Consider the following 23,528-nt stretch of genomic DNA (forward strand, 5'->3'; position numbering starts at 1 on the left):
CAATCAGCCAATCAATCAATCATTCAGCCAATCAATCAATCAGCCAATCAATCAATCAATCAACCAATCAATCAACTACTAGTAACCAATCAACGAATCAATAAATCAACCAACCAATCAACCAATCAATTAATCAACTAATCAATCAACCAATCAACCAAACAATCAACCAACCAACCAATCAACCAATCAATCAATCAACCAATCAATCAACAAATCAACCAACCAATCAATCAACTAATCAACCAATCAATCAACCAATCAACCAACCAATCAATAAATCAACCAACCAATCAACCAATCAATCAATCAATCAACCAACCAACCAATCAACCAACCCATCAATCAACCAATCAATCAATTTACCGATTTATTAATCAAGCAATCAAATTACCAATCAATCAATCAAGCAACTAATGAATCTACCGACAAACAATCAATTAATCAGCCAATCAACAAAACCAATCATTCAGTCAACAAATCAAGAAAACAATATTCAATCAGCCCAAAAAACAATGATCAACCGACCAACAGAAAACAGTCAATCAATCAGCCTATTGATTAATCAACCAATCATTTACCCAAAACAATCATTTAATGAATCATTTAACAAAGCATTCAATCAACCAACCAATCAATCAATCAATCAACAAATCTACAAAGGAATGAATAAATAAACAATTAAACAAATGAATTAATAAATATTAATCCTCTAATATTCGAACAAGTCAACCAACAATCAAACACTTAATATCACATTCAGTGTATTCATCCACTCAATATACAATTTATAAATCAAGCAATATGTCAATCAATCAGTATATCCGTTAAACATGGGCCTATGTAGATAAATCAATAAGAATACGGAAAGTCTTTTCTCAATGAAGGTTTATATAACAGTCAATGAGAATAAGCGCTATGAGAAGTGTACATGATTGTATTCACATGCGTGTCGCAATCGCTCTGATGCATTTTACTGTTTATGTTTGTCCAAAATATTTCCATCTTTGACTACATCTCCAAGGTCAGAACCCATGGCCGGCGGAAGCAGGGGGGGGGGGGGAACAGGTCTCCCCCCAAAAAAAATTTTTAGGTGGGGGCGGTCCCCCTCTAAATTTTTAGCTGATAAATTTTTTACGTGTGTCCATCACAAAATTTCAATTGGACCCCCCCCCCTAAATAATTTGGCTTCCGCCGCCAATGTCAGAACTTCTCGATGCTGAAACATATCCAATATTTCGTTTAAAAGAGGAGAAAAATATTATCATATTAATTGTCTGATTGTTGTAATTGAATAAGCCGCGTGGTTCATCTGAAGTTTACCTTATTTCATCTTTATCTTGTATTATCTTATCTTAAAATTGAGTCTTATCGTCCTTTCATGACAGCTGCAAATACTTCATTGAATGGATAACAGAACAACAATATATTACTTTCATTTCGAGGAAATCAATTAAATGAAATGAAATGGAAATCATATGAAATAATAATAATAGCAGTAATAATAATGATATTAATGATAATAATAACAACATCAACAACAACAATAATAATAATGATAATAATGATAATGATAATAACGTCATATTTTCGCCAGGGTAGCCACTTCAGTTCCGGAAACTGTTCTCCCAGCGGGCATTAAAACATTCTCCAAAAGATTTCAGTGAAAGTCAAATTGTAATTTGGTGAAGATGTTAGGAATTACTTTTGAGGAACCATACATATTTCAATTGCATAAGAAATTACTACTATTTCTTTATAGACGTATTGATTATTTCATTGAGATTAGACTTATTTATTTATTTATTTATTTATCTATTTATTTATTTATTCATTTATTTGTTGCATTTTTCTTTTACCAGTGTATAGCCCCTTCAATTACGTAAACTGATTTACAAGAAGGGCCCTGGGGTCATTGTGGTACTCCCCGATTAGATTATGTAAACTTCGAATCAAAATTGGATAAAATATAATAATAATCAGGAAATGAGCACCAAGAAGATGATTCATGTAATTTGATTTCTGCAACCTGCCATTGTTGATGCAGTTTGACGGAATGTTATGGCCAATTTATTTTTCAGTCAATTAAGTTAAATTAAATTAAACTGTATCATTCAAGATGCTTAGACTAATAGCATGGAAAATGATGACCATGACATATTGTGTCCAATTTGCTGACAACCACATTGATGTTGCAGTGTAGATGCATCAAGAGGAACTCGATGAGGTGTTATCCCATGCAGGGCATCAATGTCTTAGTTTCTGAAAATGGTATCAAAGTATCAAAGGAATTTTGATAACTCTTTGGTCTCTTTCCTTTGACATTTGTAGCAGAGGTAGCAATTGAATTATTCTCTGATCTCTGTCATCCTATAAGTAAGAACTATCCTCTCATGAAGATCAATTAAGGAGGATCATCATGACGAAACAACTTTCCTTCCCGAGATCTAGTCTATATACTAACTAAACCTCTGTCCTGTTATATTCACAAGTTCCAGCTATACCAGCGACCTAACCCGACTTGAAGAGTAGGACCGATTTCTGACCGTGATTAAAATAGATGAAGTGCTTGCTCTCGTGGGTGACGTAGCTCCCGAAGTTGCGGCCGACGACGCAGTGCCAAGTTGTATCATACTTGACATCGAATTCTTTCTTGATGTGGGCTGCGATGTCCTTCTCGACTTGGAATTTTTCGAAGGCGGTTGCGGCTATCTCCAGTGCGTCTTCCTCTTCGTCTTTATCCATATCCACGTTTTTGACAACCTGTTCTGACTTTTTGTCAATGGAGCTTGGTTTCTTGTTATAGCTCATCTATCAAAAACAATTGGTTGATGATGGAGTGGGTTATTAGTCAGACAACAATGTTGTAATACATATTAAAACGCTGTTTAAAAATTGTATAAAACGATGTTTATTCGGTATATGAGCTTTACAGTTGTTGCTTAAAAGTTTAAACAGCCATGCTTAATTTATTGAGAATTAAATATTGATTTTTTTTATATTTCAGATACTGGTTTGAACTATTTTAGCCAACTACTGTAAGCCACCTAGGTTTAACAGCGTTTTATCAAATGTTCAACCACCTTTTACTGTGAAGGGTGCGTGTTCTCGAAATCATTTCGATTGCAATGAGCTATCAAGGAAATATCAAATAAATAATCCAAATCTAACAGGGTTTGAAGTAAATCTCATGAATTTCTCAATCTAATTTTGAATTTGTTCCCATCACAATATTATAAACCAATTTTCAATCTAAAGAATTGAGAGTGCCCTTTCTAACACACCCACCCCGAGGATTATCTCAATCTACCTTGCGTTAGTTTGTAACAGGTCTGTTCAAACCACAAATTTGGTGAAATGATCTTGTTTGTTCATTCTGTGTAATTGCCGAATTCTTATTTCATTCAGTCATTTTGTTCGACAAAATAAAGCTATACAATGTCAAAAATAAATATTTGTCTTCAATAAAACACGTGCACATTTCCACATTCGATGATAACAATATTGTAAATATATATGTCCAGGAACAATGCTACAAGAAAACAAGCAATTAAGAAAATATAAAAAGAAAATATCGTTGGTATGTTCCTTTATTTTTTTCTAACAATTTTTTTGTTTATTTTTCTATTTATTTATTTATTTCATATTATTCATCGATTGCGACCATGACAGTTTGGACTATTGACAATGCATAAAGTGATGTATATACACATGAAAAATACAAGTTAAAAGAAGAGTGGAAAATCCATAACAATAATATCAATTTAGACAATAATAAGCTAAGGACATGACAAACACGAGAAAATCAAGAAAAAATAAGAGATCCAAAGAAGATGAAATATTACATAAAACAGTTCTAAGAGGGAAGATGATAAAGAAGAAGGAGCAGGACATATAAAGAAATACATCATATGTACAGGGATTTTCAAATAAAGAATGTCATTTTTTCAAATTTATGATCATTCAATATTGAAAGAAGTAATTAAGTGTTAACTTACGTTGTGATTTGTTGGTTGATGACACGAGAATGAACACGATGAAAACAATTGCAATTGGGATCCAAGAGCTTAAAAGACTGGGTCTTTGAAGGTTGGCATGCAGAGTGAGAATGGCTCGGGAGCGTGCCATCCATATTTATTATATCAATGGTATAATGGAAGGCCGAGCTCACCACAAAAACATCCCCCCCCAAAAAAAAAAAAAAAAATCCAGACTACTTGACTAATGTAAATATTCTATCGACACCCATATTCAATGGTTATGGTAGTCTCAGTAGTTACGCCCGTCCGCGCGTACAGGGAGAAAATATAGGCCGCGCCCAGAACTAAAATCTTAAATTAATGAAAGAAAGTTTGATTGATATTTCACTTCAAATTTTCACTAATGGATTACAAAATAGTAAGGTGAAATCACATAAAACCATATAATGAAATGGTCGATCGATTGATTGATCGATCGATCAATTGAATGAATGACCAAACGAATGAATGAATGAACTAACGAACGAACGAATGAATGAATAAATGAAGAAATAAGTGAATTAAAAATTCATAACAGATTCATTAAAGATATACAAGTAGTTAAATGAAATTATTACGTGGATATTATGTGAGTGGGAATGTTGGGAGTCATAGTGCTTCAAAATCCAAGATCTATTTCAGATTAAGAACTGGAAACCAAGTCTAATTGATATTCGAAATGTAGGAAAAGCACCAGTAACAACCTCTTAGAAATTAAAACATAATAACCTTTTACGAAATAGAACACTCTTATCAGATTTTTTTAAACGGATGATTATACAAGTTTTTCATGAAGCAATAATGATTTTCAATCATAATTTATTTTCCCCCAAACATATGTTTTTATTATCAATCAGAGTAAACTTTTGCTAATATATTGTGGCTGCCTCTCACACGTCCTCAACCATAGCTTATAACAAACTATAAAGTGACACGTTATGAAAGATGCTTGGCACAAAACAATCACCAAACCCAAAAATATGAATGACAATGAAACACGTCACTCATTGATAGTGGTTATTGTTATTATCACCCCCATGGTCACCCTTTTGAAGAAAGCACACCCTTGACTTCTTACCACTGACTTCATTCTTGACTATACTCTTTCTCGTGAGAAACCAGAAGCGAGAGAAACCGCACTTCTTTTCGGTAGCTTTTAACAACAATGATTGGATGTGTATGTATACATGTATAGCTACTCCCAAATACTTGAGATACATACGGTATTCTTATTCAATCGGTCTGATTTTCATTTGAAAGGAGAAATATCATTTGTTACTGCAGAAAAAAAAATCACATTTTGTTGATCATTGTTTTTAAGTATTATCATATTCACGGGAAAGATGCTCAGAATGTGTATTTCTTTATGATTGCACTAGATATTTTTTTTTTAACTTTGTGTGCAGTATCACCTGCATGTATCTTGGGCACTATCATATTCATTGGTTGGTATTCTCAAAGCCATGGTGTATTTAACTTAGACCATACTTTTATTGAGTAGCAACTCATTCATCAATTAAGATGAGAAAGTTTGAAAAAATTAACGTTCATCAAGAAATGAAAATGATGTGTACAGTATATGGTTTATTTTGATGAATTACATGCTACATGTCATGATAATTATTATTGAGACCTGATGAACCCTAACATTCAAATGGATTTCTTGCTAAGTCCGGAAAGCCTAGGTTTATCGTCATTTATTTCAGTCAGCATCATTCTTACAAAGTGTAACTCGCATTTTGCCTCCGACGAAGATTCTGCTAGGATTGAAAGCTTAGGCCCCATTTGACTCTCTAATTTACTCCATTGGCTCTTTTTTTAGATAAGCAGTTTTCAGCAGCTTCTTTTTGCCAAAGTGTAACTCTCACGACACAAAGACACTCTCTCCTTCCACTTCTGTCTAGAGCATCCTCCTCACTCTGACCAACCTCACTGCATTCATTCCTCTCCATATCTTATTTGTAATCTTTGAACTCTTTCTTCTTAGGTCATCCACTCTCAAATCCATGTTCTTTTCACGATTTTTTAATCTTTCCTCCTCAAAACCGCCTTTGCCAATAAGATTAGACCAAATGGAAAGTAGACAAAGTGGGTTTTAACCAATGGGCAAGGTATCTATCACCCACCTATACATGGTAAATTGCCAATTGGTCTACTGCCAACTCGTCCACTCACCTAATAGTCTACTTTCATTTACTCTAATGCCATTCCGTCCAACATTTCGTCTAACAGCAATTTGGTCCAATCACCACTTTGTTTAATCACCATTTCGTCTATGACAATTTCATCTCATAACCAGTTGGTCTGATATCCATCGGTAGCCTAGCTTAGCCGGGGTTATAATTGCAGGGCCTGCTGGGAGAACAGTTTTCAGAATTCAAGTGGCTACCCTGGGTAAATATACCATTATTATTATTTCATTTTAATACATTTTGCACAATTAACACTTAGTTCAATTGGACCAAATGGCATATGGCCTCAATGGCTATTGGACCAACTGGCTATTAGACAAAATGGTGATTGGACGAAATGGCAATTAGACCTTGTGGATTGTAGACGAACTGATGGTAGACCAAATTATAGTAGACGATTTGGCAATTGGACAGATTGGCATATGATGAATTGAAAATAAACCCTATAAACATGTGCATATAAAAACGATCCAAATACTACTAGAATTTTAGGTATAGAATAGTTTATATTTTTTATTGATATATTTACAATGTAAGCCTGGGCAACAAATGATTCAAGAAATGAATATCAAGCCGAAGGGATAAATGATAGGAAATTCACAACTACTTTATATAAAGCATAAAAACTCCTAAGACTTCATATAGAGTCAAAAAGTGTGTCTGCAAAAACATCTTGTTTCTCAAATATGGCAGAATCAAGGTATCCCATATTCCTAATATGCTGCCGTTCTTAGCCTGTTCTAGGAGAATGGATATAGCCTAATACTGATATTTGAATAATCTTTTGAAAGCAGAGATGCCAACCTTGCAGGGATAATTTACTGAAGAAGGAAGGAGATCTTTCTCGCTTTCCAGTCCAATGTAAGATATCAATGTATGAATCAGGGAGATGTTGAAAATTTGCATTTTTTCAATCAAACATCAATTAAATTTCATGGAGTGTCTCCCAAACAAATCAGGGAGACTTGACAGCCCGGTGAAACTCAGTTACTATTAAAGTGATATGTCTGAAATTTAACAATACAACACTAGAATGAGCCCTGCAACAGGCCAGGATATCTTTGCCATTTAAAATATTTTTTATCATAATTTGCAGGAGAGTCCCATTCCTTCATCCCTTTCAAATACATGAAGTAATATCATAGATAAGGTTCATCCGTTGATAATTTCATAGCAGGAGGAGGAGGGCCAGGTATCACAGGTTTCTTCAGTGCAGGTCCAACAGCACTCTCTCTGTAGAAAACAACACAAAGATAAAATCAATCACACTATAAGACAAGGGCACCATCTTACAAAGAGTTACGATTGATCCCATTAATCTTAAGCATATGGACATCCATCAATGTCATAATTTTTCTTTAGGAAAGTTGCTCAATGGTGCTCATGAAAACGTGAGAAGCATACTGAATTGTCATGAAAACAATAAATGTATGAATACACACAATTTCTACAAAATATTTTGAATTATGTACTTTTAGATGTTGACATTGCTGGCTTATCATAGTTGCCATTGATTGGATCAATTGCAACTCTTTGTAAGACGGGGCCAAAATCTATCACACCAAGGTATGAGCAATCACACATACAATCCAATATAAGCAATCCAGCGACAAAAAAAAGACAAGTGCATACCTGCCATCCCTAGATTTCCTTCATCAATACCACAAAAAATATTCACAGAAATAAGAACACACAGGTTAAAATGGCAATTTTATTTTCCCCATAACATAAAAAGATGGTACTAATGGGAACAGAAGATAAAATATTCACATAATTGAACAAAACTAACACAGAGAAAATCTATAAATAAATGATATCTGCCAAACAATTTTTCAGGAAAACGTACAATTACAGAGTAATGAGCACAAAATCACTGAAAATGCCCATCCATTTTATAGAGTGGCCCCCATTTGTTTCCTGTGATAATTACACCAGGGCCCCATCTTACAAAGAGTTGCGTTTGATCGGATCAATCGCAACTATTGACTGCCAGCAACCGCAGCATCTAAATGTAAATTTGTTCAAAATATTTTCTAGATATGACATATATATTCATACATTCATTGTTCTCACTGTGATTCTCTTTGTTTACCAAGGAGATTGTGCAAACTTCCTATAGAAAAAAAAGGTATGGATGGATTTCCATACCTTTGTGATTGATCCAATCAACCACAACTATGGAAAGCAAGCAACATCATAATCTAAAAAGTTTATTAGTTCCACATGTTTTCTAGATATGATGTAAAGTCATACATTCATACTTTTCTTGAAAATTCAGTGTGATCCTCTTTGTTAACACATGTCATTGTGCAAATTTTCTGAGAAAAATTATGACATTGATGGATTTCCAATTCCACATAGTTGAGGTTGATTGAATCAATCATTACTCTTTGTAAAACAGGGCCCAGGAAATGCATGTGATAATAACTAACTTCAAGCAAGCCTTAATTATTATTTGATTAAACTCTGTTGTCCTAAATATGCATCAGAGCATATGACTTTACGATTGCTTCTAACCATTTCCTATCTAAATTAGACCTCTATACCAGAACTCGACCTCAGCTCAAGAGATGATTTTGTTTAAAAATATGAAGAAACATTATTTCCAATGGGACAGTGAAGTAAAGTTATCAATCAAAATAAGAAAATCATGAACAAGAGCTCAAAATTTCTTCCAAATTCAGAATAGCTGAGAGGTCTGCAGTGGCACTCACCCTTCTTCTTGTGACTGAGGAGCAGGAAGTCTTTGAGTGGCAGAGAAGACATGGACTGGTCTTTGTGATTCTCTCCTTCCATCCCTTGAGCAGTAGTAGTTTGCTGACAGACGATGAGAAGGGCCTTCAGGGAGCACAGGATCTGGTTGTGTCCTGCAGTAAAATAAAGAGTTTTAAACACCAAGATATTACGTAAATAATCGACGCTGGTGGAGGTGATGGGAAAACATCCCTTACGAGGCAAGCTTCAATCATGTAGCTATCTTGCCACAGCAAAGCAAAGGAAAAATAGCGAGTACATCGAGCTTGCCGAAGAGGTGACAGTTTGCCTCATCACCTGAAATAAAAAGGTAATTATTTGCTTTATATTCCACATCTGGAACCTTTAAACAGAGAAACTGATATGTATAAGGCTCAATGATCTGGCTTGAGCAAGATAATTGTGACCTAACGGAGGAATTTTATCGTCACAACCAAACAATCCACAGGCCATGACCTCTTTTAATTATTGCATACTAAAAAAAATAATAGAGTTATGACCCTATGGGCTGAAGTGATCATAGAAATGCAAAAGTTCCATCACCGCGAGTGATTCTTGATGAGAAGACTACATTTTATCAAACGATTTACTTTTGACGAATCCTATAGCAAGATTTAGTACTTGTATCATCATGTTTACCAGAGCATGCTTGCCATTGCATATTCTCCAAGAGTAGAATAACAAAAATGGAAGAACCAAAAATTCATAATGGAGTTTGCATTTAAGGGACAAGGACCAAGGTCAAGGACGCCACGCTGGACTGATTTTAGTAGACTCATAAAGTCATATAGGCTATACCCTTTTAGTCTAATATCCACTTGGTTTAAAAACTATTCAATACATATGATCCGATTATTTTTTGGGGGGTGGGGGCATTCAGATGTAGTGGTTACGAATCTCATCTTTCAATCAGAGGAGCGTGGGTTCGGATCCCAACCATGGCATGTTTTCCTTCAGCAAGAAATTCACCCACATTGTGCTGCACTCAACCCAGGTACCCGGCAGGATTAATTCCAAGAATAAACTAAGCGCCTTTAGCAGATGGAGCTAGAGTCAGGCAAGTGCACCATTCAATAGGCAACTAGATGATTGGTGGTGCCTCACAAGTGCTATACTGTACATGTATATCAATTATTATGAAACCAAATTTTCTTTTGAATCCTAGTAAGTAAGCAAAGTGGCAATAAGACCGCCTGGGAATTAGACTAAGTGACGCTAATAATTGATAGTTTAGTCATGATAGTGTAAGACAATCTAAAAATGAGATTGTCTGCTTTTAAACCAAGTGTACATGTATACTAGAGATTGACTGTACTTGAATGTGCATATTTACCTGGGAGATTGTCCATAAGCATAACGGTTGTTCAGATGAGCTTGAAGATCCCTCTAATGATCATGAAAAACAAAAAGGAAAGAATATTGTTCTGAAAATATATCTGTAACAAATCAAATTCAAATGACTAAGTAAACACAATAAAAAGTACCCCCTCCCCATCTTATCTTTCAATAACAGTTGTTTGTGCAAAATAATTACAATAGGCTAGTCAGATGTCTATAGATATTATGTACTGTACAAATTTGAATCTTGAATCCAAGACAGGATTTTCAGGCTCTCAGGGGAGAAAAGTAATTTCATACATGGAATAGAGCTTCGCATCGCAACGAAAGACTATTCTGAGTTCGCAATTACTTTCGCACCACAGGAGGTCAATTTTGTTCGCGCAATCGTTTTCATATATAATTATGTGCACGAAATTACATTTCATGAATGCAAAATTCATTTTGAATGGTACTAAATGAGTTACATCTCGAAAAAAATTCATTTCTCATGGTACAAAATAAATTTTGTGTAATTACGGGTAGAAACAAATTTTGTGTGCAAATGGAATGGATTGGACACTTGTTCACTGCTACCACCCTGCCTGTGAGGAATCTACTGGTAGGACTATGGTATGCCAATGTTGTACAGAGCACACACTTAGAAAAATCATTAAAATATCACTTTTGTGACCAAAATTACTAATTTCCATACAGTTGCAATTTATTTTTTCACCATACAGCTCAAAAACTTGAATTTTGGGCATATTTTTTGTCACCCTCTATTGGTGGAGAGTAATATGGCAAAAAAATTTTCATTTTTCGATCTCTATTTTTAATTAAGAAAAAAATAATTTAAAGAATCAAATTTAAATAAGAGTCAAGTTGTATGAATAATAGGTGTAATGGAAACTTTCAGTGTAAAAAAATTAAGCATTTGCCCCAAAGAAAAAGAGAAAATACAGTAAGCCAAACATTGCCACCCTTATTTTGCCACACATGGAGATATAAGTGAGAACAAGGTTATATCATAACCTTGTTCATTAAAAAAAAAAAAATCCATAATTTATTGTTCGAAATAGTCATGAAATGAAATACTCCGAAAATTTGCTTTGCCCAATTGATCGTGGGCCCTGCAGCCACCGTGCAGCGCCAGATCGACGAGGCTCTATCCCTTTAATTGTTGAACGCCAAACAGGGTAGCAGCAACTCCCATCTTTTAATGTCTTTTGGTCTGACGCGGCCGGGTTTGAACCCCCGACCTCCCGGTTGTGAGACGGACGCTCTACCAACTGAGCCAACACACCAGTTAAATGAGTGGGATTGGACAGAATTTTCAATCGGACACTTGGCTCGCCATTTCATATACTAAAATTACAATTTGTTTGAGCAAAATCTGTTTTGTACACTGATAACTATGGTACGAAATGAACGAAATAAATTTTGTGGAAGCAATTACATTTAGTCTTGAACAGTGGCAGACCATGACCCGAAATTGGAGGTGTACTGTATTGTGTACAATTCTTTCTCTCCTCCGGGTCACGGTCCGCCTTGAACTAGAAATTCATTTTGAGTGGCACAAAATATATTTTGTGTATTGTGTACACCCAGTTGTGTCTGGACATTGGACAATCAATTTTCAACAACTTTTTTAGTGTCTCGACAATAGATTTTTGAAAAAAAAGCTGTTGAAAAACCGATTGATCAGACACAACAACTGGATCAGTGGTGTACACGATAAAATAATTTTGAAAAATTATGCAGTTTGAATTGAAGTTTCAACTTTCATCACTTTCATTCAAATACAATTTTACAAAAATGTTACTTTGTTAGGCAACATTTACAGAACATTTATGTTTAGAGAACAAAATAGTCATCGACCTGATTATAAATACCGTAGGCCTATTCATATATTTAGCGTAATCCAAAGACAAAAAAGAAGGCTTCAATAATTGAAAGTGTATGTATGGTAGGGGGTCCTAAAGCTGCGCGGGTCCTAAAGCTACGCACCACTCATCGCGCATGCAGTTTTTAATGGCAAATGCGCACTTTGTGTGGAATTGTGACTACAGAGTCACGAACGATTCCTATTCGATTTTTTCTACAGAGGCTGCAGTAAATCTCTAAATGCAGAGAACACCCACAACTGTTTTGAATTTTTGAGCTATATTCTCTTTAATTTCATATTATCCTATAATAGTATGAACATATTTTAGAAATTGAGGCACAGGAAATTCTATTTTTCTGCATGATAAATCGAGTGCGTAGCTTTAGGACCCCTTCTAACATCGGGCGGCGAATTCAAGAGGTGTTCGGAAAACACGGCGGGATTTTCGTATTAGTGAGTTTTGTGATATTTTGTTCTTGCTTAATGATCTTTAGAATATTTGCCACAAGTTAGCGACAGATAATTTGTTCAAATATTAAAATTGGCATAGTTTCTATCGTTTGTAAACAAAGTGCGTAGCTTTAGGTCCCCCCATCATACACCCGGACCCGACCCCCCCCCCCCGGCCAGGTACACCGTTATACAAAACATCGATATGGATACGTGGGACTGCCCAAGGTCTAGCTACAAATTTAAGGACACTTATTTCCTAATAAATCGATATTGTTAACCCTCTCAATTTAAATATAAGACTTATCATAAGTTTAAATTAGTTATTTGTGGAGGTATTCAACAGTTTTAAACTGAATAATACTCACACCTGCGAAGAAATTCCGCAGTCGTTGAATAAATCTTGAGGCAGTCGCCATCTTGAATCACCAGATTTTTTTTCTTTGGCGCTGCTGGCAGCTGGCTACATAATTCACTGTTTTCCTTTTCTCTCTCCTTTTTCTAATTCGTCTCCTTAATCATTACTTTAAAAATCATGTAGACGGTTGATCAAAAAAGCAATAAATAAATAAATGAATAGATGAATGAATGAATGAATAAATAAATAAATAGATAAGTAAATAATAAATAAATAAATAAATACATGAATGAATGAATAAATAAATAAATCAATCAATCAATCCAATCAAATATGATTAACCTCGCACTAAGATTATAAATCGGCCATGAATTAATGTAGCCCTATCCAGGCGCGCTTCCAGCAGACTATATATAAGTTGGGTTTCTTTTTTTTGGGGGGGGGGCTTGATAATTTTTTGACGTTGGTTTATTTATTTATCCTGAAGAATGACAAAAATTGGAGTGCCATATGTCTAGAGTTCAAACTTTGATTTTATAATATTATTCGTGCAAGGAAGTCTACTCGCACTTTAAGAGAGCATTAATGTATTCTACATTTAGGTGCTATTTTGTAATATTACTATTTTGCGAGGGAGCGCTTAGCGACCGAGCAAGAAAATTTTCGAATTTGAGTAGTAAAAACTTTGATTTTAGAGCACTTGACAACATGAATGGAATATTGCATTATAATCAATGCACATTAATACGCACATATACATCTATTTTTTGTGGTCGATTTTATTATTTCTTTTTTTTTTTGGGGGGGCGATTTTGGGGGGTTTCACTCCTCAAAGCCCCCCTATAAAACCACGCCTGGTCCTATCACCCCCCCCCCTCAAAAAAAATCATCAAAAATTTAGCAAATGCTTTGTTGTTTCCATTAGCTGAAAAAAATTTTGAAAAAAAAACGATAAGCCTATACATGGGTGCATCGATCCGCAGGGGCCCAGGGGGTGGGGGAGCTAGGCGCCGTGCATGTCTTCCCTCTCGAAGAAATGAGCCTGTGGGTATGCTATCGGAAGTTGAGCCAATTACTAACCAGTAGCTGTAATGATAATATCATTAGGCCGACAGGACGAAAGGGCAATTCAATCACTGCATGGTTTCATTTTGACATGGGATAGGCAAAAAAAAATTGTCGTCAAAGGCAGTGGTGGGTCTTCGGGGTGCATGGGGTTATAGGGGTTTAAACACCCCTTGCGCTTTTAAGTTTAAACAAAAGTAATTACTTACATAGCCAACTCCAAAATACCTTCCTCTTATATAGTAAACCTTTGGGGGGCTTGTAAATTGTAATTTATCGGTACCAAAATGACCCTCATTAATTTTGCTAGTGAAATATTTGATTTTTTTTTAATTTATCATTATATATTTTTTTTTGGCTTGTCAATTTTTTTGTTCAAACCTTCTCCATAAAAAAAGCTAAATCCAGGCCTCTTAAAGGGGAAGTTCACCCTAAAAAAAGTTTGCTGTAAAAATGAAAATTCCAGACCAGCCCAACTTTTATACCCTTTGTATTTAAGTTTGCAGTGCTCGCTCGAGCATGAACAGTTTTCCAACTTTTTGGTGTCGTTTTAAAGCTGACTTTATTAACTTCCATAATTATGTAAGTGTTTTCCCCAAAAGTGGTATTTGGCAGCCATTTCAAAAGTGTATAGCTTTTAGGGGGACGCTGTATCATTTCGCTCTGACTTCCAAGTACTAAAGTTGGAAAGAGTATGGCGTCTTGCCCTAAAATTACAACTATGCAACATTAAAAGAGGGAATTAAGCGAAATTATAATATTTCATAAATATTAATTGTACATCCTATTAATGTAGAAATTCTTTATTGTTTGATTTCAATGAATCTATCAGGGGCGGATCCAGGATTTTGAAATAGGGGGGGGCGCCAGCGGCGAGGGAGCGAAGCGACCGAGCGGGGGGAGGGTGTGGGAGGGGGGATACCCCCCTCCCACGGCAAGGACTTTTTCAAAAAATCATGTCCAAAAGTCGTATTTTAAGAGCACCTTTAGAAGAAAAATGCACACTTAAATCACTGTAACTTCATGAATAAAAGACACATACTGACTCATTTAGGAGCTGGTTTCCAGTCACACACCGTATAAGCGATCATTCAAAACATACATTTGGCAAAGGCTCTTCACTTGCTTGCATCGTGTGATTGAAACGTCAAATTTAAATGATACGAAACTGAGACTTGTAATCGATATATTGTAATCAGCAAACCTATAGATTATCAAACATTAAAAATGGGGTAAGGGGGGGGGGTTAATGTCACAATTTCTACTTTTTAACAATACACAATGTGTCCTCGGGACGTTTTTCCCCAGCACGAAAGTATTTTTATTCTCCCCCAACCCCCACCCCCCCCCCCGTCACATAAAATCTTCGCTCCTTACGCTGACATATAGCTGCCTATACACAGCAAACGCGGAGTGGGGTCGACTGGTGATTGAGAATATACAATTTTGCTCCTTGATAATAATTCGTTGGAATGATTGCTTCGGCGAAACTTAGTTGGGGCGCCCTGGATAATATGCCTCTGAATCTACCAGAAAGTGTAAAAGTTAGTTTACATTAAATACAAATATGTCTGACCTATACAGTGGCGTACCGTGGGTCACGGCATTGGGGGGGCACCAGCAAAAATTTTGAGTCACTTCGTGAGCGCGCGAAGCGCGCCCAGTTGCCAGGTATACTGACCTAACAGAGACATTTTAAGGACAGTGCCATTAAACGGATATTCAGACCTAAATAGGGACATTATAATCAGTCTTTTGTAACCATAATACGTACCTGTCTCGCTAAATAATGCGAGCGCGAAGCGCGAGCTGAAATTTTGTTAAATATTGACTCTCCAAACAGGAAGATTTTAAGGACTATATTTTAGGAATCCATTAAGAGTATACACATCTCACCATAGTCATCTAATGCGATTGCCCATAAGCGCTTGCTTATTTTGTTAGAATTACATCTAAACATGCACATAAAGCATTATTAATCATGATTAACATACCCATCTCACTAATCAAATCTTGCGAGCGCAAAGCGCGAGCTGAAAATTTAGGAAATTCAGACCTGAAGGGGGCATTTTAAGGCTCATTTGTAGGAATTCACGAAGACCATACGTAGTTCACTAACCAAATGATGCGAGTGCGAAGCGCGAGCTGAAAATTTTTGATATTCAGATAAGAAAAAGGGACATTTTAAGGACTGATTCTACGAATTCATGGAGAGCAGACATATTACACAAAGCCACTACTGCGAACGTAAGCACGGACAGGAAATGATTTATATTAAGACCTTAAATGGGGCCATCACTTTTAAGTAGTCATGAAAAAGAAGCACACTATTGTACATAAAACAATAACTCGAAGTGCGAGGAAATACATTTGGCAGTTTGTTGTATATTGACTTGAAAACGGGAGGTTTTATAGTATAACAGGATTATATATCTCGGTAAACAGACAATGCGAGCACCAGGAACAATGAAGACATAGGCCCTATGCAAATTATGTTTCATAAAGTTATGAAAAGAAATGTTTCTTATGTAATATAACATAATTATGATATAATATAACATTATAATGAACAATAATGTCTTCTTTTCCACTACGTTTCTCTCCCTTTCTTCCTCTTTTTCTCCTTTTCCCCGTTTTTTTTTTTTGGTCAGCCGATTGGGGGGCACGTGCCCCCCATGCCCCCCCCGTAGTTACGCCACTGGACCTATACATTTCAGTGAAAACGTAAATGACCAAGGCAGAATGATAATGCTGCGCACGTGGCGCCCGATATAGGGCTTCATCTTTGAGTGAAGAATAATCTCGGGGATAGACATTATCATTCGCATCGTTGACACTTTCTCTCGCGATCTGTTACTTACAATTTACATGTATTTGCCATAAAGACGGACAAACGCATGTTACAAAAAACACAAAATTTCGGGAAAAAATGATATCCAATCCAACATCTTCACACTGGTCACTGCACTGCAACTCCCGATTACAAGTGGTGCAACTTTCCAACCAATCGACTTGCGCGCCCTGGAATTCCGGAATTTACATATTGCAATACAGTATGACAGAGGTGCATTTGTGCGAACACAAAGGCCATGAGCGTAAATTAAAATATAGTTTTGACTAGATCTAGCCCTTGAAATTGACTACATTGTACCAATCCAGTAAATTATAACCATCCAAAAAAAAAAAAAAAAAAATCCGGCGAAAATAGGGGGGCGCGCGCCCGGGGCGCCCCCCTCTGGATCCGCCACTGTTTTTTTTATCAGCCCCTTGTCTGTCCGATAATGAAATGTTGAGCTATCTCAAAATGGAGGCCGAACTTTGTATGGGCACAATTCGATGTCTTTTACTGGACGAGTTGGATCCAATACTCTTTCTTTTCAGCGGACACGAGTTTCCCGTCGACAACATGGACAAACCAGTCAAACTTGCAAAGGTTAATTCACGTTTATTTGTTAGTGATTTTCATAAAAATGTACAACGAATTTAAGCTATCAATATCATAAATCGATAAATTCTATTTTGGATACAGAGATTTATGAAATTTATAGATTTTTTTCGATGCCTGTGCTTGGTACAAAAAAAATCGACGCCAATCTGGTAGTAGTGGTACACCATGACATGTACACGGAACGACGGGTGTGGGGTCGGGATTCGGGAGTGTGTACGGCTCTCGCTCTCCTGTCTGTGGCTGTGCACACACGCATGGGGGGCTTGGCACGGCATGATGTAAAATGGATTTGTAGCACGATGGAAATATGAAATTTGTATTTTTTGTACAAAGTTTGTCAGTCAATGGAAATCAAATAGAGGGTAATCCTCTGTTTTAGAGGTCCAAATTATTTTAGGTTGCTAACTTCAGGCAAAAGTCACAAATGCACAATGAGAATAAGTCGTCCGCAAGCTACAATAAGGCTGTGAACATACGAGCGCGCTCGATCGCCTGGCTGGTCAATTGACTGCTCTCCCGGGGAGTCAAGGCGAAAGGGGGGGTCCAATAGATACATACAGTATATTGCTATATATCACCTCCTCTGTTTGAGGGGATTTTATTAATTGTGGCATTGCGGGGTACATTTTAGGGCATAATGATGACATTGGTAGCAAGGAGAAGGGGTGGTGGCAAGAGGGGATGAACTGCTCCATTATTAAGGGGCGCAGGCACAGGGGGGGGGGTGCAATAGATACATATATTAATAATGGAGCAGTTCATCCCCTCTTGCCACCACCCCTTCTCCTTGCTACCAATGTCATCATTATGCCCTAAAATGTACCCCCCAATGCCACAATTAATAAAATCCCCTCAAACAGAGGAGGTGATATATAGCAATATATATGTATCTATTGGACCCCCCCCCCCCCCACCTTTCGCCTTGACTCCCCGGGAGAGCAGTCAATTGACCAGCCAGGCCGATAGGCGATCGAGCGCGCTCGTACGTTCACGGCCTTGTAGCTTGCGGACGACTTATTCTCATTGTAAGTGCATTTGTGACTTTTGCCTGAAGTTAGCAACCTAAAATAATTTGGACCCCTAAAACAGAGAATTACCAAATAGAGACTGTGTCACGTGGTGGCGCTGTTCATGAATCATGCGAAGATTAGCTTTTTTTTACTTTAATTCTTGACTTGACATGCTTGAGTCTCGCCATGATGAAACTGGAACGGGGCAAACAAAATTTGAAAATGGCTGTTAATGGCCATGTTTTTTAATTCCGTCAAGTGCCATGTGCAATTTGTGTACTGACCACTTGTTCACTGCTACCACCCTGCCTGTGGGGAATCTACAGGTAGGACTATGGTATGCCAATGTTGTACAGAGTTTAAAAAATCATTAAAATATCACTTTTGTTACCAAAATTACTAATTTCCCTACAGTTGCAATTTATTTTTCATTAGTAACTTGGGAATAATTTTTGTATTCACCAGAGCGCTCAAAAACTTGAATTTTTTGCATGTTTTTAGGTACGCCCTCTATTGGTGGAAATATGGCAAGAAAACTTTTTTTTTATCTCTATTTTTAATTAAGAAGAAAATAATTTAAAGAATCAAATTTAAATAAGAGTCAAGTTGTATGAATGATAGGCGTAGTGGAAACTGTCAATGTAAAAAAATCAAGCATTTTCCCCAAAGAAAAAGAGAAAATAAGCCAAACATTGCCACCCTTATTTTGCCACACATGGAGATATAAGTGAGAACAAGGTTGTATCATAACCTTGTTCATTGAATGAGTGGTACTGACTAGTGACTATAAAGTGTAAACTGTGTAGTAATCATGGTAATCTAGTATAGACTATAGCCTCACTGTATGTAGGTAATCTATTCTATTCATGCTTTTTTTAAATGTCAAATTTCATTCAAACATGTCTCAATGCGAGGCCAGGTCTATCCCTAGTTAAATTTGTTATTAATTTAATTTTTTTTCAACTTGCTCTCATTCTTTTCTGCATCAATTGTGATCAATCACACTTCATACAAGTGATCCTAGGTTTTGGCTTCAGCTTCTCATGTGTATTCATGAGGATTTTTTGTTGGGGAGAGGGGGCACAAATTTACATTTTCCATTCCCCAATTGAATCAAGTGTTAATAACAATGGAGGTGTAAATGCAGTTATAACAGTGTTTCCACAATTAAATTCTCAGCATCAGTTTTTATCCTATACGATTGTTTTATTTGAATGTTATGATTTTTTAACAGGTTTTCTTTTTTAAAATCAGGTTATTTTAAGCATGTTCTCACTTAGGGCTACATGTATATAAATGTGGGGCTGTGTAAACTTTAGAACAAATGCAATGGTCTTGTCACATATATGTCTTCAAAAGATTACATCAAAAGTCATCAAGGGGTCAAAAGATCATATTGCATGTTTTATTGATCGTGAAATCAGGAGACTCCTGGTTTGGGAACCACCTTGTTTAAAATAGTTATATTTTCAGTCAAGTTCATTACATTCAGTCACTTTTCTTCTTTAATACTTTCTTCTGATCATCTTTCTTCATTTTAGAGTCTGTTTTGCTTCTTTTTCTCTCTTAAGGACGTTCCACAGTTGAAATGAAATCCATGTCATTTTCAATAGATTTCACCCAAATGGATGTTCTTAAGAATTGCGCATTCATGTCAAAATAATTTGGCATTTTAAAACCTTATGAGATCACGAGTTTAAACCTATTACTCAGTCAAAACTTCATCAAATTTTGTTATATAGTTAACAATTGTATGGAGGATATATATCTATATTGCTATTTGTTTTTAAGTCTAATGGCACTGTCAGTTCTTAAGAATGGTGTGAAAGATAACAAAAACCCAATCTAAAAAAATGTGACATTTCAATAACAAACTTGAGAAGCACAATAAATGCTGCACTTTATTAAAAACCCATGTCATTTTCACCAAATTTAGCAAAGTTGTGGAGGTGTTTTTACTGTTAATGTTGAATATCTGATGAGGTGACGATGTGGGGAGAAATGAAGCTCCTACACGTACAGAGTGATATGAAACATTTGCCTTACATGTATGTACGTGTTATATTTCTTCTGAATTGAATATGAATGAATATTATCATTTTGTTCCCCCAACCTTAGGTCATAAAAATTCTGGGCCGCACCGGATCCCAGGGGCAGTGTACACAGGTCCGCGTTGAGTTCTTGGACGACTCAAACCGATCCATCATCCGAAATGTGAAGGGACCGGTCCGCGAGGGAGATATCCTCACACTGTTGGAGAGCGAGAGAGAAGCAAGAAGACTGAGGTGAATGGGAGGTGCTGAGCCAGAGAGAATACAAATGGTAAGCTATTATTAGGAGGTATGTCAGGCATTTGCAGCTCCATAGCACCTATGGAACCCTTGAAGTAGATAATACTGATGCTGATACTAGTATATCTTCTCACATGATTTTTCAAAAAGTGGGATTTTTTTTTGGGGGGGGACAAGAACCTACCTGAAGTTGCTTTCAGTTAAAAAAAATAAAGGTCAAGAAAAATAGATATTGTGCCCATTAGGGCTGGATAATATTACATTCATTGTGGTAACTAATGAAATATTTGTTGATCAATAGGCAACTCTAGTAACGTTGCAGCGTGAAATATTGTCCTTAAATAATAGTATCATCAAACAGTGAAAAGGAATGTGAACTCACACACCACTATTCACTCTAAGACTGAAAAATGTGGAGATGGAGAGAATAGAATATTAGTAAGGGGTAGGCTGGCATTTTGATTCCCTTTTGGGAACCTGGTAAGTTGGATTAGGTTGATGGGGATTATGGTTGGGTTTTATAGTATTTCAGGGGAGGCTTCTTGTCTGAAAGAAAAACCCAAATTATCCACTGATTTACAACATTGTGGGAAGCAATTATAATGTACTTTAACTTTGTTAAAGGGGAAGTTCACCCTGACAAAAAGTTTATTGTAAAAAATAGCAGGAAAAATATATCGTTAAAAGGTTTGAGGAAAATCCAGCAATGATTAAAATAAGTCATTTGAATTTTTGTATTTATGTCATATGTGAGCAGCTTCACATGTATCGTGAATTTAGTAAATCAATGAACTGTCATTTTCTCAAAAAATTGAATTTTTTTTATTCTTTTAATATATCAACAGACAAATTTTTTCAGTTTTCAAACCCGCTCCTAAAAGAAGAAATGTTTAGTTGTCATGATCCATGGAAAAATTGAATTTATACATTTCATATTACATACATGTAACATGGGGCAGCTTCTCGTCTATGACATCACAAATCTCAAACTTAAAATCTTAATAACTTAATCTTTAGTTTTCCTCAAACCATCACAAATATATTTGTATTATTTTTTTTCTGCTGTTTTTACAATAAACTTTTTATCCGGGTGAACTTCCCCTTTAATATTTATTTGAAGTTTGAATATTATCATATTATGCATCCCTAGTCCCTATTATCCTAATCTTATGAGGATGCAGGGAAGAGGGTCATAAAAGAGTTGACATCTGAGGAAGAAATTTATAAGCTTTATTTGTGAGGTGACAACCCAACTCCAGTTGATTTGAGTTTAAAAAAATAGGTCAAGAAGGGCCAATATTATACCTCGTGATGTAATTGCTGGTAATGATAAAGTACCAGAATATGCAAGTCTTGCACCCCTATGAAGGCAATTGATCTCTTTGGTTGTTGGATGGACAGTCTGTAGGCCTAAAGGCCACCGCACACCTTACGACTGTTCGCGATCCGATTTTGGGACAAATCTCATTTTGCTTATTTTCTGAAAATGTGAATGGAACATATTTTATTTGAAGTTAAAATTAATTGAAGGAATACTGATATAACCATTTTGAAAGATTGCAAGCCTTATTTTGGAGTAAAGGCCAAATTACATGTAGTTTCAAATCGTAGCCAGTCGTACAACTAAATATTGAATATTGAAATATTGAATTCGCTTTTATTCTAAGAAGGGTGATAGCATAGTTGCAGATTTGAACATACGGTAATTCTTACGATTATGTAGAACATTACACAGTAAGATATTCCAAGTCTCAATATTAGCATCAAATTCGACAATATTTTGTTCTGAAATCGGGTCGCAGACATATCGTGAGGTGTGCGGTCGCCTTAACGGGTAGACATGAATTTTTTTTTTAAAGGGTGTATTTTAGCTTGTTTTGGGGTTAATTTTTTTCCTTCAAAGGAATGGTATGTTCTTGTTTTGGTCTTTTGGATAAGTCTTTGTCATTTCAGTCAATTTCATTAAATGATACTGCAAAAACAGTAGGTCAAGAGTTATTTTGGACTGAATAGTAGCTGCATAACCCCATCCCTTTCCAAAAGATTTGTGTAACATTATTTAATTTCATGAAGCAATTGTTTGTCTTTAAATGATTAAACACCATATTTTTCCTCAAGAGATAATGATTTGATATTCCTTTATCTCTGTGTTTTTATCTTGCAGTTCATACATTTCATCAAGACCAAGAACACCTTATCTCCTGTCTATCATCCCGACATGAGTGGTTCACATGTGAGGGTTTAACCACCACCTAACAACATCACATGCTGGAAAAGGACACAACTACTATAGGGTTTCACTGTTCATGCTGAAATGATGTTTGAATAAAGTTTGTTTGTCTTTGGTTCAGAATAACTTGTCTCTTTTGAGTATTCTTTCATGGTAAGAAGTTTTAAAGCACGTGTTAAATCTAGGGCCCTGTCTTACAGAAAGCCATGATTGCTCCATCCATGGAAATCCATCAGTGTCATAAATCTTGAAACAGGACACGTTCACAATGTTTTGTTGGAAATCGGTGAAAGAAAATGCATGTAAAATCATTAGAAGAAAGCATTTTCAATTGAAAAAATGTTGACATTGCTTGCTTTCCATAGTTGTGATTTGTCAGATCTATTGCAACTTTTTGTAAGACACAGCCCTTTAAAACTATAGATTGTTTGAATTGTCAGATAAAGTGTATATCATTCATTGTGTGAAAGATGTGATCATAAGTCAAATATATTTTAGAAATCTCA

General features: G+C 36.0%; 2 protein-coding genes and 1 long non-coding RNA gene across 3 annotated transcripts; 1 reads left to right on the plus strand and 2 right to left on the minus strand.

The window, feature by feature from the left end:
- Positions 1-2,356: 2,356 nt before the first annotated feature.
- Positions 2,357-4,028, minus strand: LOC121423955 (dynein light chain LC6, flagellar outer arm-like). The gene is made up of 2 exons (XM_041619505.1): positions 3,999-4,028; positions 2,357-2,811 (listed from the first exon to the last, which is right to left on the minus strand). Exon 2 carries the CDS (start codon positions 2,809-2,811, stop codon positions 2,512-2,514), a length of 300 nt encoding a protein of 99 aa, XP_041475439.1. The 5' UTR covers positions 3,999-4,028; the 3' UTR covers positions 2,357-2,511.
- Positions 4,029-6,703: 2,675 nt separating this feature from the next.
- On the minus strand, positions 6,704-13,096 carry LOC121423953 (NADH dehydrogenase [ubiquinone] 1 alpha subcomplex subunit 7-like). Its single transcript, XM_041619503.1, has 4 exons — positions 12,989-13,096; positions 10,299-10,351; positions 8,926-9,078; positions 6,704-7,444 (listed from the first exon to the last, which is right to left on the minus strand). The coding sequence occupies exons 1-4, from the start codon at positions 13,037-13,039 to the stop codon at positions 7,351-7,353; spliced, it is 351 nt and encodes a 116-aa protein (XP_041475437.1). The 5' UTR covers positions 13,040-13,096; the 3' UTR covers positions 6,704-7,350.
- Positions 13,097-17,402: 4,306 nt separating this feature from the next.
- Positions 17,403-23,145, plus strand: LOC121424525. Its single transcript, XR_005971398.1, has 3 exons — positions 17,403-17,476; positions 20,620-20,823; positions 22,957-23,145. It is a non-coding gene; the product is annotated as an uncharacterized LOC121424525 (long non-coding RNA).
- The last annotated feature ends 383 nt before the right edge of the window (positions 23,146-23,528 follow it).

The sequence above is a fragment of the Lytechinus variegatus genome, chromosome 11 (assembly GCF_018143015.1).
Source record: "Lytechinus variegatus isolate NC3 chromosome 11, Lvar_3.0, whole genome shotgun sequence".
In the NCBI taxonomy this organism is placed as follows: Eukaryota; Metazoa; Echinodermata; class Echinoidea; order Temnopleuroida; family Toxopneustidae; genus Lytechinus; species Lytechinus variegatus.